The sequence below is a fragment of the Thermobia domestica genome, chromosome 5, assembly GCF_964235325.1.
Source record: "Thermobia domestica chromosome 5, izTheDome1.hap1.1, whole genome shotgun sequence".
Classification (NCBI taxonomy): Eukaryota; Metazoa; Arthropoda; class Insecta; order Zygentoma; family Lepismatidae; genus Thermobia; species Thermobia domestica.
The window spans coordinates 2,753,299-2,770,039 of record NC_137458.1 but is presented as its reverse complement, the minus strand read 5'-3'; the positions used below and the strand labels follow the sequence as shown (position 1 = coordinate 2,770,039).

At 38.1% G+C, this 16,741-nt stretch overlaps 1 protein-coding gene across 1 annotated transcript in view; it reads right to left on the bottom strand.

The window, feature by feature from the left end:
- Positions 1-16,741, bottom strand: part of ds (dachsous cadherin-related 1) — a 635,615-nt gene that overhangs the window by 93,357 nt on the left and 525,517 nt on the right. The window contains exons 7-8 of the mRNA XM_081758114.1: positions 15,234-15,512; positions 3,597-3,820 (exon numbers count right to left, since the gene is read on the bottom strand). Of these exons, the coding sequence (XP_081614240.1) occupies positions 3,597-3,820; positions 15,234-15,512 (503 nt within the window). The remainder of the gene's footprint in view (positions 1-3,596; positions 3,821-15,233; positions 15,513-16,741) is intronic.

Sequence of the window (16,741 nt, the reverse complement as noted above, 5' to 3'; positions counted from 1 at the left end):
TGAGTTTCATTATGAATAGCAAAAGCGAATGTGAGTCTCACTATGAATAGCAACAGCAGATGAGAGTCTCATTATGAATAGCAAAAACAAATGTGAGTTTCATTATGAATAGCAAAAGCGAATGTGAGTTTCATTATGAATAGCAAAAGCGAATGTGGGTCTAAATATGAATAACAAAAGCGAATGTGAGTCTCACTATGAATAGCAAAAGCAAATATGAGTCTCATTATGAACAGCAAAAACAAATATGAGTCTCGTTATGAATAGCAAAAGCAAATGTGAGTCTCGTTATGAATAGCAAAAGCAAATGTGAGTCTCATTATGAATAGCAAAAGCAAATGTGAGTCTCATTATGAATAGCAAAAGCGAATGTGGGTCTCAATATGAATAACAAAAGCGAATGTGAGTCTCACTATGAACAGCAACAGCGGATGAGAGTCTCCTTACAAATAGCAAAAGCAAATGTGATTTTCATTATGAATAACAAAATCAAATGTGAGTCTCATTATAAATAGCAAAAGCAAATGTGAGTCTCATTATGAATCGCAAAAGCAAATGTCATCATATGGACTATGGGGTTGGGCAGTAGGTGGACAAGATTGTATCCGTGGATTTTTTCACACAGTTAGGCCAATTCTTCCATTACTACCTACAATATCTCATTTAGTTTGCAGGACATAATAGAGAGACGTTAGCTATAAAAGAAAAAATGAAACATTGTCTTTACCTTAATGTCTTACCGATATGACCCTTAGTCTAAAGAAAGCGGATGATTCATCATCATCATCATCATAGGTATTCTGCCATTATTGGCAGACCACTTGCCGCAACTAAGAAGCTTCCATGTTCCACGGTCTTCCGCTAATGTCTTTATTTTCACGTACGACTTTTCTGTTTTGAAGTCGTTCATCAATTGTAGTGTCCATCACCAACTCCCTCTCTTTCCTGCCACCATACCCACTAGCACGTCCCTTATGATACAGTTCCTCCTTAGCCAATGTCCCAACCAGTTTCTCTTCCTCTTCTTAAGAGTCTTCATCCCGGCGAAATTAAATTACCGCTAATTTTACAGTATTTATGTGATATCTTCCAATAGGTAAAAGATAATCAAAATGTGGAACAAGAGCGCCCTAGACAATATTATTTTACATGAGAATCCGTTATCACGACTCACTATCTGCTTTCGATTTCGAGCCATTTTGAAAATCGGCATTTATTTTCGCCTTTCTAAACAGCTGAAAACGGAAAGGCACTAGGTGACTTGTGATAACGGTACCTCACGCAAAATAATATTGTCTAGGGTGCTCTTGTTCCGTATTTCAATTATCTTTTATCTATTTGAAGATATCACATAATTACTGTAAAATTAGCGGTATTTTAATTTCGCCGGGATGTTCTTTCCTCCCCGACCATTTCTAACACCCTCACCATTCATTTTCTGCTCGACCCAGCTACATTTCTAAAGCCTCCAGTTGTTTTTCATAATTTTTGCGTAATGTCCATGTTTCTGTCCCATACAGTACAATACTCCACACGAAGCATTTTATAGATCTTTTTCTCAACTCTTTATTCAGGACCCCACAAAATAATGTTTTCTTTCTCCTAAAGGCTTCGTTCACCATTCCTATCCTTGCCTTTATTTCACCTTCATACTTCATTCAGTACTAATAGTATTCCCCAGATATCGAAAATTAATCATCTGTTCTATTTTCTCTCCTCCTATTTCTGTATTTGGTCAAGCAGATGATTAATGAAAGGATATTTTCGTGAAAATCTTGAGGGAATGAGAATCTGAGATAAAGAGGAGAGCGCCGAGAAAACTCACGGACACAATGTTATTTACCATATACTCACATGACCTAGAGGCGAACCAGGGTCCCATTGACCTCTACTACTGAGCTACCGTTTCCCGAAAGATATTTTGGAAAGCACGCTGAATTTAATATAGCTAGCTATATATCAAGGTGCCATTCCAACATTCTCGCGGTGAGACTAAAAATAGAAAATATCTCGGTATAATGGCTGGATTTGAACCTAGGACGATTCGATCACGAAACAAAAAAAGATTAACTGTTCATCTTTGCCCATTCAAGTAGGATAAAAGTTAAATCCGACAGGGCTCCGTTTATGTTGATGTAGTGTGACTAAACAACCGGATGAAAACGGACAATGGACGTCCAGTCCAATACACCATCTCTGAACAGGTCTGATCAAGTCAAGATTAAAAAGTATGTGTTTTATTTTTTCGTGTGAGAAAGTAGGACGCCTAGTGAGACAGCGGTATCTGATATCAAAAGCTGTCAGAGTCCCTCAATGCGAATAGAAGAAATATTTCTAGCAATGTTGATTGTTTCTCGCCTGAGGGTATCTATAGTTAATGTTCTGTGAAGGCAGGCAGACCACAGTCGAAGTGCATTGCAATGCTATAGCAGGTTCAACTGAAGAGTTACGTAAAAGCCCAGATTGGGAGCCATGACTTTTTATTATTGCAGGTTGATATAGGTCAGCAACTTCTGTTCACCTGAAACAAGCTTGTAAAATACCTCGTAGACAACCTGATACTTTCTCCCATTGTACTCATTGCATTTTTCTTTATTTGTATTCTTTTATTGTTATCTTGCTCAATCACATTCATCATTAATCTCTTAAATAGAATTTTTGTTGCAATACTGTTTAGAGCAGGGAGTCTTCAACGTATGGTCCGCGGACCAGAGGTGATCCTCAAAGCTCTTTACAATGACCCGCGTTCTTTTGAAAAATTAAATACGAAAATCTATTGAAACAATAAAACGTAGATGCCAGCATCGCTTCCCAGAGCTGTAGCTACGGGGGACAAGCGGGGCCGTTGCGCAGGGCGCTGATAGCAAGAGGGCGCCGAACAAGCAAAAAGAATGGGAAAATGTTGGAAAAGAATAAACGACGTGGCGCCCCGTAAAAGTATTGGCGTCCTATTAAATCAATATTGTTGTATGTTTGCAAAGAAACAATTTGGTAAAAGAAAAAGAAAAAGAAAAAAGAAAAAAAAATCTTGATAGCTCAACCAAAAGGTTTTAACTGGTTATTACTTAAAACAGTTATTACTGTATACATGATTTGTTAATTGCGTGGGAATATTAAAAATGAAGGTAAACAAAGGAAATAATATTTTCGAACTTGAAACAATTGTAAAGCTTAAGGGATCAGAACTTAATCTAACAAACGTCGGTTTTTTTCTTTCTTTTTTTTTTTTTCGACTGATCACTCCTACTGATTTTTTAAAAATCCATTGATATATGATATTCTACTTCGCCCCGGGCGCCGAAATCTCTGACGGCTCTGTGCCCCCTCCTTACGGTTCTAAATACCCTAGTCCTGCTGAATGACAGAAGTATGTATAATGATGGGTCTGCAGGGGACACTTTAAATATAATTTCCAATTACTGTTGTTTGCATTAATATAGAGATTGCAATAGAACTTACTTGGTGCACTGTGTACACCACAAAGATATGGGAAATTTTAGAAAAATGAAGATTATATAGTATCCCTTCGCATTTTAACAGATTTTATTAGTGCTTATTAAACGTAAACCCTTTGAGCAATAGTAAACTGCACTTACCTTAAAGACGAGACTGGAGCTAGTAAAGGTTGGTCTGTTATCATTGAGGTCCAACACCTCAACCCTCAAAAGCCTCACGGTCTGCCGAGGAGGATTCCCGTTATCAGAAGCAGCGACTGCCAGACGATAGATAGGCTTTTCTTCATGATCCAGAACCATTCGAGTTTTGATTACGCCACTCGTTGGATCAATCGTGAAAGCTCCATAACCATCAGTGTCCTTGCCTGGAAAAAACAAAATCACACAAAAATTCATTAGATGCTAATTGACATGAATGCTAATATTAATATTGAATTGGGATTAGAATAATAAAATACAAAATCATTTTAGACTAGACTAGATTTTCTAGACTTCTTCAGATGTGTTTCGAAGTTGAACTATTAGATATATGTGTGTGTGATTTTTAACTGTATTTTGCACTATAAACAGTGATTTCTTATTCTTCGCAGTTATTTTATAAGGACAAAGCTTTAGTTTCGAAGCCTTTTTACAAGTACAGTTGAAACTACAGTTCTTTACCTCTGATAACATTTGATGGAGCCTGTCGAATAAGTGTACTCTTTGAAACTAAAGAAGTAGCAGTCTCACATGTACACCACGTAAAGAAGTTTGGTTTCTCTGCTGTGATATTTTCTCAATTATTATTGAAACCAGAAATGGTAGGATACTGATACCACTTCCGGTTTTAGTACAGACATTACAGTGGAGATGGAAAATATTCTTGTGGTGCTTAATTGACTGCAGAAAACCGCTTGTCGTTGTCTATTACCGTTTTTACTCTATAAGAATTAATGTTAAAACTGGACTTTTATCGTTTTTACTCTATAAGAATTAATGTTAAAACTGGACTTTTACCGTTTTTACTCTATAAGAATTAATGTTAAAACTGGACTTTTACCGTTTTTACTCTATAAGAATTAATGTTAAAACTGGACTTTTATCGTTTTTGCTCTATGTAAAGCAGTATTGAAACAAGACGTCGCAGTACATTTCTACTACTTCCGGTTTTAGTTCTGTAGAGAGTTAAAAAATAAAATGAAACCTTTCAGTTTTACGTCCCACGATTATGCCGGCTAGACTAAAGACGACGGTGATGATGAGAAATGAATGAAATGATACAATGTAGAAATTGGAAGGAAACGGGAGAACCCCAAAAAAACCCACGAACACGGTGTTTGTCCACCACAAAGCCCATTTAGCGTGAGCTGGGATCGAACCAGGGACCTCACGCACCAGATGTAAACTCTCTACCCCTGAGCCATCGCGGCCCCCACTACGAAAAGTCAATGCTGTGCAATGTCCCGAAAATATGAGAAAAAAGGCAAGTCTCTACTTTAGGCAAGGCAGTGACAATAACCGATTCATCTAAACCGGTTCCCGCAGTTACAGTTACAGTTCCCAAGAACGAAAGACAGAAAATAACGTGCCCTGCGGAGCTCCAGGCCCGTAGCCAGCCCCAAAATGTAGGGGGGGGGGCGGCTGAAGTTAGGGGGGGGCGATCCAACCATATGATAGTTCATCACCGTATTATAGTTCTTTTGCAAGCCTACTGTAAAAATTTAAGGAGGCCAGCAAAAATTTAGGGGGGCCGGGCCCCCCTAGACCCCCCTGGATACGGGCCTGCGGAGCTCTAACCCGCCTTCACTCGCTGACGCTCGCTTGGCAATACTATGTGTATCAGGAACGGCAACGACATTAGCGACGAATATCTATGTGAATACAAGGTGACCAGAACTTTTACTTTCAAAAACGGGACGCATACGAATCGGCGACGGGGGGGAAGGGGAAACCTTCCACATTGCATTTTGGGACGAAGCAGTTTTTTCAATTTACAAAGTACACAAGTAAGAATGATAACACAGCATTTCTAACTTAAGTACTACCCAACAATACTTTTAACTACTTCAACACTCAAAATTCCCACTTGAACCACAGAACACTCAATTCTCATTCGAATGTTCAGAAATTCTAGGCACGGCTAAACCTTCGCAATGAGTGTTGGTACGGAAGAGTGTAGTATTAGCATTGACCATTTATATTTTGAATAATAATTACGGGACACCTGGGTCATGTTTGCTTAAAAACGGGACATTTAGGCGTCCCGTTTGAGAATCAGAAAAAAACGGGACAACGGTTGAAAATAAGGGACTGTCCCGGCTAAAACGGGACGTCTGGTCACCTTGTGTGAATAAGGAACAACAAAGAATCAGTGACAACCCGTGAATAATATTAACAGTGACAGCGTATCACTGCCTTGCCCAAAGTAAAGAGTTACCGATAAAAATAATAAAGTAAGATCGCTGTTCACATTTGTATTATCAAACACTATCGATCTTGTTTCCTAGTTTCAATATTGAATTGTCTGTCGACATTGAATTATGGGTAATCGAGGAGTGTCGCCCAACTGCGACGTGACTAATAAGAATTAAAGACGATAATTGTTGGCGCGACTTCACGGCTTGTTGTGAACACTATTGACAGTAATCAATGACAATACATCGTTACTTAGAAAATTAACTACAAAACAATTTGTCGTAGAAGGAAAAGGTTATATTTGAATTTTTAATTTACTAGAAGAGATGTGAACGAAGTTTTAAAAGCACTAAACATAGAAGCAAGTTGCTTCCTCGAGGTTCAGTACCTGTTGTTATCAACTGTGACAATATGATGTATGTTTATTCATGCATTTTGCAGATATAAACAATCAACAAAGCATGCCTAATGTATTTGAACTTGTACGTGATAAAGCTGATAGGCACCAAAAAACAATAACGGAGAACACAAGATTTAAAAATGAACACAAAACATCAACAATGCTGTGGTGATAAATGTATGGTCTTCTTCGCGCTACAACAAAGAGTTTAGTGTTTTGAAAAATCACCAACGTAAACAAATAATAACACTAGATTTCGCATCATACTTCACAACTTTCTATGGAAAAAGATAGGCAAAAATTCTTAAGAGTCTTCATCCCGGCGAAATTAAAATACCGCTAATTTTACAGAAATTATGTGATATCTTCAAATAGATAAAAGATAATCAAAAAGTGGAACAAGAGCGCCCTAGACAATATTATTTTACATGAGAAACCGTTATCACGACTCACTTATCTACTTTCGATTTCGAGCCATTTTGAAAATCGGCATTTATTTTCGCGTTTCTAAACAGCTGAAAACGGAAAGCTGTTAGGTGACTTGTGATAACGGTACCTCACGCAAAATAATATTGTCTAGGGCGCTCTTGTTCCATATTTCAATTATCTTTTATCTATTTGAAGATATCACATAATCACTGTAAAATTAGCGGTATTTTAATTTCGCCGGGATGAAGACTCTTAAACCCATCTGCTTACAGAAATCACCATTAACTGTCTGTCCAGAAATGTCATCAAGAAGTATTAATAACGGTAAAAAACACTCTTCAACAATGAAACAAAAACAAGAATCCATCCACATTCAAATAAAAGAAGCTCCATCTTCCTTCCTATAAGAAAATCCGTTAGTGTTGGTCAAACACTTCCCACCCACAATGTAGAAAGAGCCTCCCTGCAAGAAGAGGACACAATCACAACAGCCAGAAGGGAAATTTCGGAGCTTCAAGTGATCGGCTTATCCATCGACAGAAATGAAAACATCGTTTCCATTGACTCTCATCGCATTCAAAAGCGTTTAAAAGGAGAGAAGAAAACATTCAGAGTAAAAAACAAATAACCTATTCTCTTTTTCTTTTACTTTCTTTTAAGGGAAAAGAAAAGAATATTTTATTCTATTTCTAAAGGAAGGATCTCCTTTGGTCAAAACCAATGCAACAGAAAATGAGAAAGTAAGAAGTAGCTGTATCATGTGTACACTACGTGAAAAGATAGTGATTTGCTTGTATGGTATAATATTTTCGCAACACTGAAACCGGAAGTGGTACTAGATATCTACCACTCCCGGTTTTAGTACAGAGTTAAGACTTCCATTAGTTTATTCTTGGAGAGGCTTAATTGATTGCAACGATCAACGTTAAAACCGGAAGTGGCTGATTTCTAAAACCTGTTATCATTTTCCTTCTTGATGCAATGCGCAATGGGATGCGTCCTTTTCTACTTTCCCGTTTCGCCTTACGAATTTATGGTGGCAAGTTTGGAACTATAAATATACCACATTGACTTGATACCTAGTCTTCCGTTCCGAGCGCTGCTATCGACTGAAGGAATTCCACTCCCTTGGCTAAGGCTCTCTCGCTTAGCAACAGCTGAATCCTTATTGGCTCAACCATAAGCCAGGGTTGTGTCGAGGGTGTGAGTTTTTAGATCGCATATTTGCCACGGCTCAAGATATTTTGGCAGCACTATACATTCATAGACTACATTCCGGTTTAGATTCCCGGTTCAGTCGAAAACGTGTAAAAGCTTTTTTTATGCCGAAAGCTCAGAAATCTAATTCCTAATCCTAATCCTAGTGACAGGCTAACATGGCCATAGATGTCGAAAGCCCAGAAATCTAATTCCTAATCCTAATCCTAGTGACGGGCGAACATGGCCATAGATGCCGAAAGCCCAGAAATCTAATTCATAATCGTAATTCTAGTGACGGGCGAACATGGCCATAGATGCCGAAAGCCCAGAAATCTAATTCCTAATCCTAGTATAGAACCACTGTAAATGCTTTTGGTGTTCTCCCACTGAAAATCGAACCCAGGACCTCGTTCACCAAAGACACGCGCGCCAGACAATGACAATGAGGACATTGACAGTGGGAATGGAAAAACGAAGAAGTGGACCACGGCGTATATCTAAAGGTGCCATCCCAGCATTAATAAAGACGGCCGACTACCGCAATCGTATCCGGAATTAGCCCTACTGCAAACCAAGAACCCTAACCATTAACCTACATTTGCTCGGTTAAGTAAGGAACTCCAAATAACTCTAGAGGAAAAATAAATTTCACTGTACCTCACACTTCATACCTCATTTTCTGAATATCAATATTACAAACAGATTAAAGTTGTGGAAAATACATGTCATAATGCCACAAGATCAACAACTGGTTTTAACGCTTTCATCTAGTCCAGAAATTTTAGTGCTTACGATTACGATGAGTCAAATCAGCATCCAGAGATCTTTGCGCTACAAAAGAACCTAAGTACAAGATATCTTGTATTATAATATCTTGTAAGTACAAGATGTCATACTTATTAAATTTCCTATATTGTTCATTACTGTTTACTTTCAAAAATTGGTAATTAATGGGGAAGAATTCAAATACAAACTTTCATTCATCGTATCCCAGCTCTTACGTATCAGTGTAAAGGTCAACCACAATACGTGTATTTCACTCTCAAATTCGTACTGCTGTGAGTGTTCTCAACAAACGTATGATCCGGTCTATGTAGTAATACCGTACAACGAGGCTTTTGCAGACGATTTTGTGTGGTGAGGTAGGATATATTCTGTCATAGGTGATTTTGTATGAAGATACATATGAGCCATTGTCAGCAAGACTGGTTTATGCTAAACTTTTGATGTTTTTGAGGTATTGGTACCCAGGCCGGTAGCCAGCCCAAAAATGTAGGTGGGCCCGATAGAAGTTAGGGAGGGGACCCGATCGAACCATATTATATTTCATCATCATATTATAGTTCATTTGCAAGCCTACCGTGAAAATTTTAGAGGAAGCGTAAAAATATAGGGGCGCCTCCCTAGACCCCTCTTGGATACGGGCCTGTTGGTACCCACAGGTCAGAACAATGTAGAATTATTTGTTGGAGAAGTGCGATATGCGTTTCTCAACTGACTGAGAAGCTATATACAAAAGTATTCTAACAGTACATATTCTAATCATGAGAGAGGTAACTCTTTGAGGCCACTTATCTTCAAATAATGCTTTTGTAACATAGGCCACTTGCTTTCAACGCTCCGTATGTTCTTATCAACTGCAGTGGATACTCCATGCGTAGTTCGGAGTTCATGTAGTCTCATAATCTCGGTTTATTTTATAACACATGATTCTGTTCTCGATACTCAACAATATGAAGAGACAATACATGACATCCATGCCGTAAGCGGGATTCAAACCCGCTACGGGGGGCACGGGGGCTCAGTGATTGACCACTTGCCTCTGATGCGAGAGGCCCCCAGTTCGATTCCCGGCGAGGTAAGTTTGCGGTGGACAACATCGTGTTCGTGGGTTTTCTGGGGGTATTCCCGTTTCCTCCCACTCTCTCATTCCATCAATTCTTCCATCATCATTCACTTGCTTTAAGAGTCTTCATCCCGGCGAAATTAAAATACCGCTAATTTTACAGTAATTATGTGATATCTTCAAATAGATAAAATATAATCGAAATGTGGAACAAGAGCGCCCTAGACAATATTATTTTTACATGAGATACCGTTATCACGACTCACTTATCTGCTTTCGATTTCGAGCCATTTTGAAAATCGGCATTTATTTTCGCGTTTCTAAACAGCTGAAAACGGAAAGCCACTAGGTGACTTGTGATAACGGTACCTCACGCAAAATAATATTGTCTAGGGCGCTCTTGTTCCATATTTCAATTATCTTTTATCTATTTGAAGATATCACATAATTACTGTAAAATTAGCGGTATTTTAATTTCGCCGGGATGAAGACTCTTAATCGTCGTTTCCCTTAATCTAACAAGCATAATCGTGGGACGTTAAACTGAAAGATTTCATTTCATTTTTTCGAACCCGCTATAGACAAGGCTTCTGATCATCAGCTTTTGACTGTGGTCTTACATAACCAATCAATCCTCAATAGCTACTGTATTATTATACTGTTTTTTTTTCAATAAATACCTGGCAACTCTGCAACAGCATACTGAATTTTTCCTCACACGCCTGGCAACTCTTCCCTATTCTATATGAAGAAACCTCTGTAGCCAGTTTGCCTTTTACATTTTCTCTCTCTCTCTCTCTCTCTCTCTCTCTCGCTTGCTCACACACAAATAGACGTATTAAAAGAGCGAGAGAGTCAGGGAACGTAGCTAAGTAGTCAATTAAGAGAGTTGAACACTTGTCGAAGTATTGACACTTGAATCTCCGAGCCTTGTTTTCCCATTCCATTCGCTGTTTAATCTCAATTATTCAAAAGAAATGGTATTTATCTTTCTTTGCCTTCAAGACGAAAATCAAAAAGCCGAAAAGGAAACAACACATACACATACAAAGGAAAAATCGGAAACACTTTATTTAAAAATAAATAATAATAAAAAAAGTAAAGGACGTTAAAGAAATGTCAATAATCAAGTCTGACCATTTCCCTGTTTATCTAATTCCGTCAGAGAAAAGATGGCTAAAAATTTTTTTAGCAGAAACAGCAAACAATGAGGACGTGAGACAATGAATAATGGCCAAACGGAGAGAAAAAAGAAGGAAAAAACAAAGAAAAGTGAACGAACGAGGTACAAGAGATGTCAATGTCTCATCTTAACGGAGAACACAAAAATGCATCTGCTAAAGTTTAGAAGTGTTTCACGTCATTATGACGCACCTTGCAAATGAAAGAGGGTATTCTAATTGCAACAAACAAATACAGTAAAGCCACGATTATCCCGCGGAATTGGAAATGAAATGAAATGAAATCTTCTAAGTTTTACGATCCACGGTTATGCCAGTTAGGCTAAAGAAGACGGTGATAGTGAGAAATGAATGAATTGGTGGAATGAAAAAGTGGGAGGATACGGGTGAACACCGAGAAAACCTACGCACACAGTATAGTATGTCCACCCTAAAGTTCACTTGGTGCGAGCTGGATCGAACCAAGGATTCCATGCACCAGAGGTGAACGCTCTACCACCGAGCCACCGCGGTCCTTATCTGCGGAATTGGCTGGCAAGGGCACCGTGGATAGCGAAAATCGCGAATATTCTGAAAAAGGAGGACTAAAAATGAGGTGCAAACAGGAAAATAATTAGTATAAAAACTATATTTTATTGCATGGTAAACATTATACATTTAAAATATGTGCAGCAGTACAGCAAAAACCTTCGCTCCACGTCTAAATCACTAAAATAAAGAACAGTAAACGAAAAATAATACTGCAATGTTAAAAAAAAAAGTGTTCAGTTACGCCTTTTAAAGAAAAGTCTGTTACTCGATTTTGCTTCTTGCTTTAGAAACGCCTTTCTTTATTCTACTTCCCGGCGGGAGCTCATGTGTTCCATGTTAATCATTAGGCCCCATCTCATTTAGACTCGCTGCTGAAAGGGATGTGAAACTCAAAATCAACTCAACTCAAATTTATTCTATATTGTATTTTTGACCATCGCACCTTGGCCCTATTTTCCCGATTGCTGGCTTTTTTTTTGGGGGGGGGGGGGTCGTAATTAACTCTCCAGTGGTTCCCGCGGACTCTCAGTCTGCAGTGAACAATGAATGTAATTTACTACCACGCAAATCATTCTTCCCAATTCCCGTTTTTCCTACCTTACAACAATCGGCTTCTGTTTATCAGAGTAGAGTTGCACTTCGTAACGTTCACTATTGTTGGAAATATTGATTTTTTTAATGCAATTTATTCTTATGTTTTAGAACATACAATACTTATTTGCATGCGAAGTGTCAGTCCGCAGCGACTACTTATGAAAAATAATTGAGCGCGACTGGAACAGGGTTAAAGAAAAAAAATTCGCGATACTCGTCGATAATCTCCACTACGGATCATCCCGGATAATCGGGATTTTTTTGTAATAAAAAACAACCGAATTTGAAATTTTAACGAATTTACATGTTTCCTGACTCATGTGTATGAAAAAATTAATCTTTGAATGTCAGTTAGTATATTCATTCACTTTTATTTGCAGAGGATTAGAATGAAACAAAATTTCTAGTGCAATGTCCCACGATTATTCCGAGGCTAAGGGAGACGGTAGCAATAACGAATGAAATGTGGAGAAAAGAGAAAACACGAGAAGAGAATTAAAGACTACATCATTCAATGCATTTGGGTCCAATTGTGCTGACAGAATCTCCTAAGGGCTTAAATGTAGATTTCTACCTACACTGCATTTACAACATAGCTGATCAACCATCTCTAGGGCTGCGTACAGGACCAGACGAAACAGAGCCCTTCTAATAACTAACACTAACTAATTAACTATATGACCTATGGAACTCGGAGATTCACAAAAGTTCTACAATAACTTCTATAATTAGCCAACTGGCTTCAGTTTCTACTTTGTATTCCTATTTCTTCGAGATTTATCTTAATGTTGTCCTTCCATCTGCGCCTAGGTCTTCCTAATGGTCGTTTTCCGATTAGTCTTCCAGTTAAAACTTTGAAAGCGTTTCTACTTTCTTACATTCTGACTACGTGACCTGCTCACCAGAGCCTTCTAGATTTCACTACTCTAACAATGTTTGGTAAACGGTATAAATTATGCAATTCCTCGTTATGAAGTTTCCGCCAATCCCATTCCCATTTCTCTCTTGGATCCGAATATTTGTCTCAGGATCTTGTTCTCAAATACTTTCAGTCTACGTTCTTCCCTTAGAGTAAGCGACCATTTTTCGCAACCATACAGAACAAGTCATGATTATCATTTTGTAAAGCATGGAATAGATTTTGCCGTTCAGATTGAAGCAAAGCGCCTACAATGTCCATCAACCCACTGTATAATAGCTCTTCTACTGGTTGCCTAACGTAAGGGTATCAACCATAACAACACCCTGGCGACAATGTTAATCTTATAGGCTCAAAACGACCTTTAAAACGTTGAACAAAAAAGTAACAGTACGTTTTTCGAAAGTTTGAATGAGAACTGGCAAATCTATACAGAATTTGAAATCAACCAGCGAATACAGCATGCTTTTAGTACTTGTGGCTTCCGAAATCTCATTGTTGAAAAGAATTAGCCATAAACCTATAAACGCAGCATTTCAATATATAAGCTAACTGAACCTGCACTATTTATACAACGCATAGTTCTAATATGATCGTGAATTTCCTTCCCACTTCTCACTATATCTGTGCAAGTCCTTTTACGGACACAAGTAAAGAACAGGAAGACTCTCACAGGGGGTAAATTGCTATCGACAAACATATACATGTAATATTTTAATATATAGAATGTTGGGGTGAGTTTGTGGTAAACTTGGATAAGTAATAGTTTATAGCAAATGCAAATATTTTTTTCTTATAATTCCATATCCGAGTACGCCTCATTGTGAATCCACAAGCCTTCGAAGTTGCCAGATTGCAATAGGTTTCTGTCACTCAGATTAAAGCAAAGCGCCTGAAATGTCCATCAACCCGCTATACGTAGCTTCTTTACTGGTTGCCTTTCACAAGGGTATCAGTCTTAACATCCTAGTGGCAATATTGAACTAATAGGATCAAAACAACGCCTAAAATGACGAATTTAAAAAATAAAGTCAAGTTTTTTTTTTTTTTTTAATTTGAATGATAACTGGCAAATGTATACAAAATTTGGAATCGACCAGCGAAAATGGCATGTTTCTAGCCCTCGTGGTTTTCGAGAATTGGCCATACACATATAAACCTAGCATTTTACTATATAAGTAGATAACTGCAAGAGAATCGATCTGACAGGAAAGAAAACAAATAAATATTCGACGTATCAAGTGAAGGAACCGCAATAGGAAATTCAAATCTGTTATTGTCTTTTTTTGTACGACTAGACATTGTCACTATAACGTCGTTTATGGACAAGGTATGACTTATCAGGATACGCCAATAATTAAAACAAAACATACTAAGATGAGGGAAAAGCTTTGGTATTGTCGAAACACTGCTGCATCAATAGCAGCCCATACACGTAAACACATGCCTGAAGAAACAGCCCGACTTGTATGAAAAATGATAAAACCACAGGCAAGTTGATCGTGTATGGCCTCGTTCATTCATGTTGAAAGTTTTCAAAATCTTCTGAAAACATGTTTGATGTTTTTGCCGTTCTGCGTGCATGTTTACCGTGTATGGGCTCGTTCATGCAAGGTGGCTGTTTTATATTTAGGTCCGCCAATCACGACAGCGGAAGAAATCACGTGAGTCTCTCCTCCGTCGCATGCCAAGGTCGTGCAGTTGCAGAAAGAAAAAGCACGCGTTTCCTCGTCCTCCACATTTCTCCAACTACTTTTAGTATGTTGGACAGCACGTTGGTACGTGTGTGGGCAAAAAATTCTTTCAAGATGTATGATGAAAGAAACCTTTCATACATGTTGGTAATGCAAGTGCGTGCGTCTATGGCGCGCTAATGGTGTATAATGTTTTTTTTTTTTTTTTTGGACTCCCCTTTGAGCAACATATGCAAAAATAAACATTTATTTTTGTTAAGATTTGTATAGAAACATCTGATATTATATAAACTCGGGGACTTGAATTTGACGAATTTTTAAGTACGCCATTACACTGAATTGTAGAAAAGTTTGTGTTTAGTGTGCAATGTCTGCTTACATACTAAACTGTTGCGACCCTCTTTTTCCAAACACTGAAATTTATGCTTTATAATTCAAGGGATTTTTGGAACGAGTTAACGGAAGGTTACGTTCAACAAGATGGTACTTACTCAATATCACACATTCAACATCACCCTGTAACTTATAAACCAGCTTCTTTAGTAATCACATATAGTGTAATGTTTTGATTCGAAATGAAATACACTTACCTTTGACAATGGAGTAAGTGATGGTAGCGTTGTTTCCCTCGTCTCTGTCTACGGCCTTGATCCTCACGACCTCCGTGCCTGCTGGCTGTTCTTCTCGGACACTCACCACATCGTCCTCAGGGTCAACGATTACTGGAGAGTTATCGTTCACATCCGTGACCATCACTTTCACCGGAACTCGGGCGTTGCGTGGAGGAGTACCTTGGTCCCTTGCTTCTGCGGTGATTTCGTAGACCGCCTTAGTCTCCCGATCTAAAGCCTCTTTCGTGAATATCTCTCCTGTGAATTAGAAAAAGAAAATTTTGTTAGAGTGACTTTTTGTTTTTCCAATTATGTGACTGTTTTTTTTAATTGTATTGTATCCTATCTCTTAGATATAATTTGCTTATTAGCAGCGGGATGCTGTAGCGTTGACTTTGAGCTCGGATAATGCACTATAGTAATACTTGTTAAGTTAAATAATGTATCTGCAGAGCTGGATTTATGTTTCATGAGTTCCAAGCTATAGAAGGTACACTGAAAAAAAATTCTATGTGACGTACATAAAATCTTATGTTACATGCGCATGTTTTATAATACTTTCTGTATAAGTGTTCCATCTATACGTACTTCCCGTATGAAACAATATAGCGGTCAGGATCTCACATACAAATGGACGTATATAAATATAGCTGAAGAAGGTAACATAAGTATATGCACGTGATATACGGAAAACTGTTAGATGCCAAACATCTTGCAACGGCATGATGTAACATCTAAGGGCAGTGCCTATGTAGCATACGGCATCCTCCATACTGATTTATGTAGTAAGCAAGATGATTCCGTATATTTGTACAATATACCGCTGTCCGGAGAACGGATTTTTCTCAGTGTAATCGGGTCTTTAATCTGGCAAGCTATCCTTAGTCAACTGACATTTTAAGGAGCAGACTAGCAGGAGAGGCCCCATTATTTACATCATAAAAGCGCACTGTTATTTTTTAAAATCTTATTTTGCAAAAGGGTGGGACCCCCCAAGAGGGTGAAGCTTAGATAAAGCTTGTTTCACTTATACGTAAATCCGTCACTGCGTATCTGTAGTATGTCATTTTCAGTCAAACCAGGAAGATCAATTTTAGAGAAATTTCTCTTTATTTTCGGAGATAATCATTTTGGGGACCACAAATTGTACAGAACCCGTAAGTATCATTATTACGATGTGAAATAGCAAGATTGACAGATATTTTAAAATGTACAAATATACTGGTTTATTATTTTCTTAAGAATTGCGTGTTCCAACCACAGAATCCACATGCTTGTGCTTTAGTGCTGTCTTATGTTACCACAACACCGATATATGACAATTGCGACCAGCGTCAACTGCGATCATGTGGAAAACCACTTTGTTAATCACTGCAACCACTTTGTTAATCATCTTGTGAGTGTGTATCAAATTTAGAATTAATATTTTATATCGAGGATACAAACTAGCAGAAGAGTGCTGAGTGAGAAAATTACTCACATAAAGG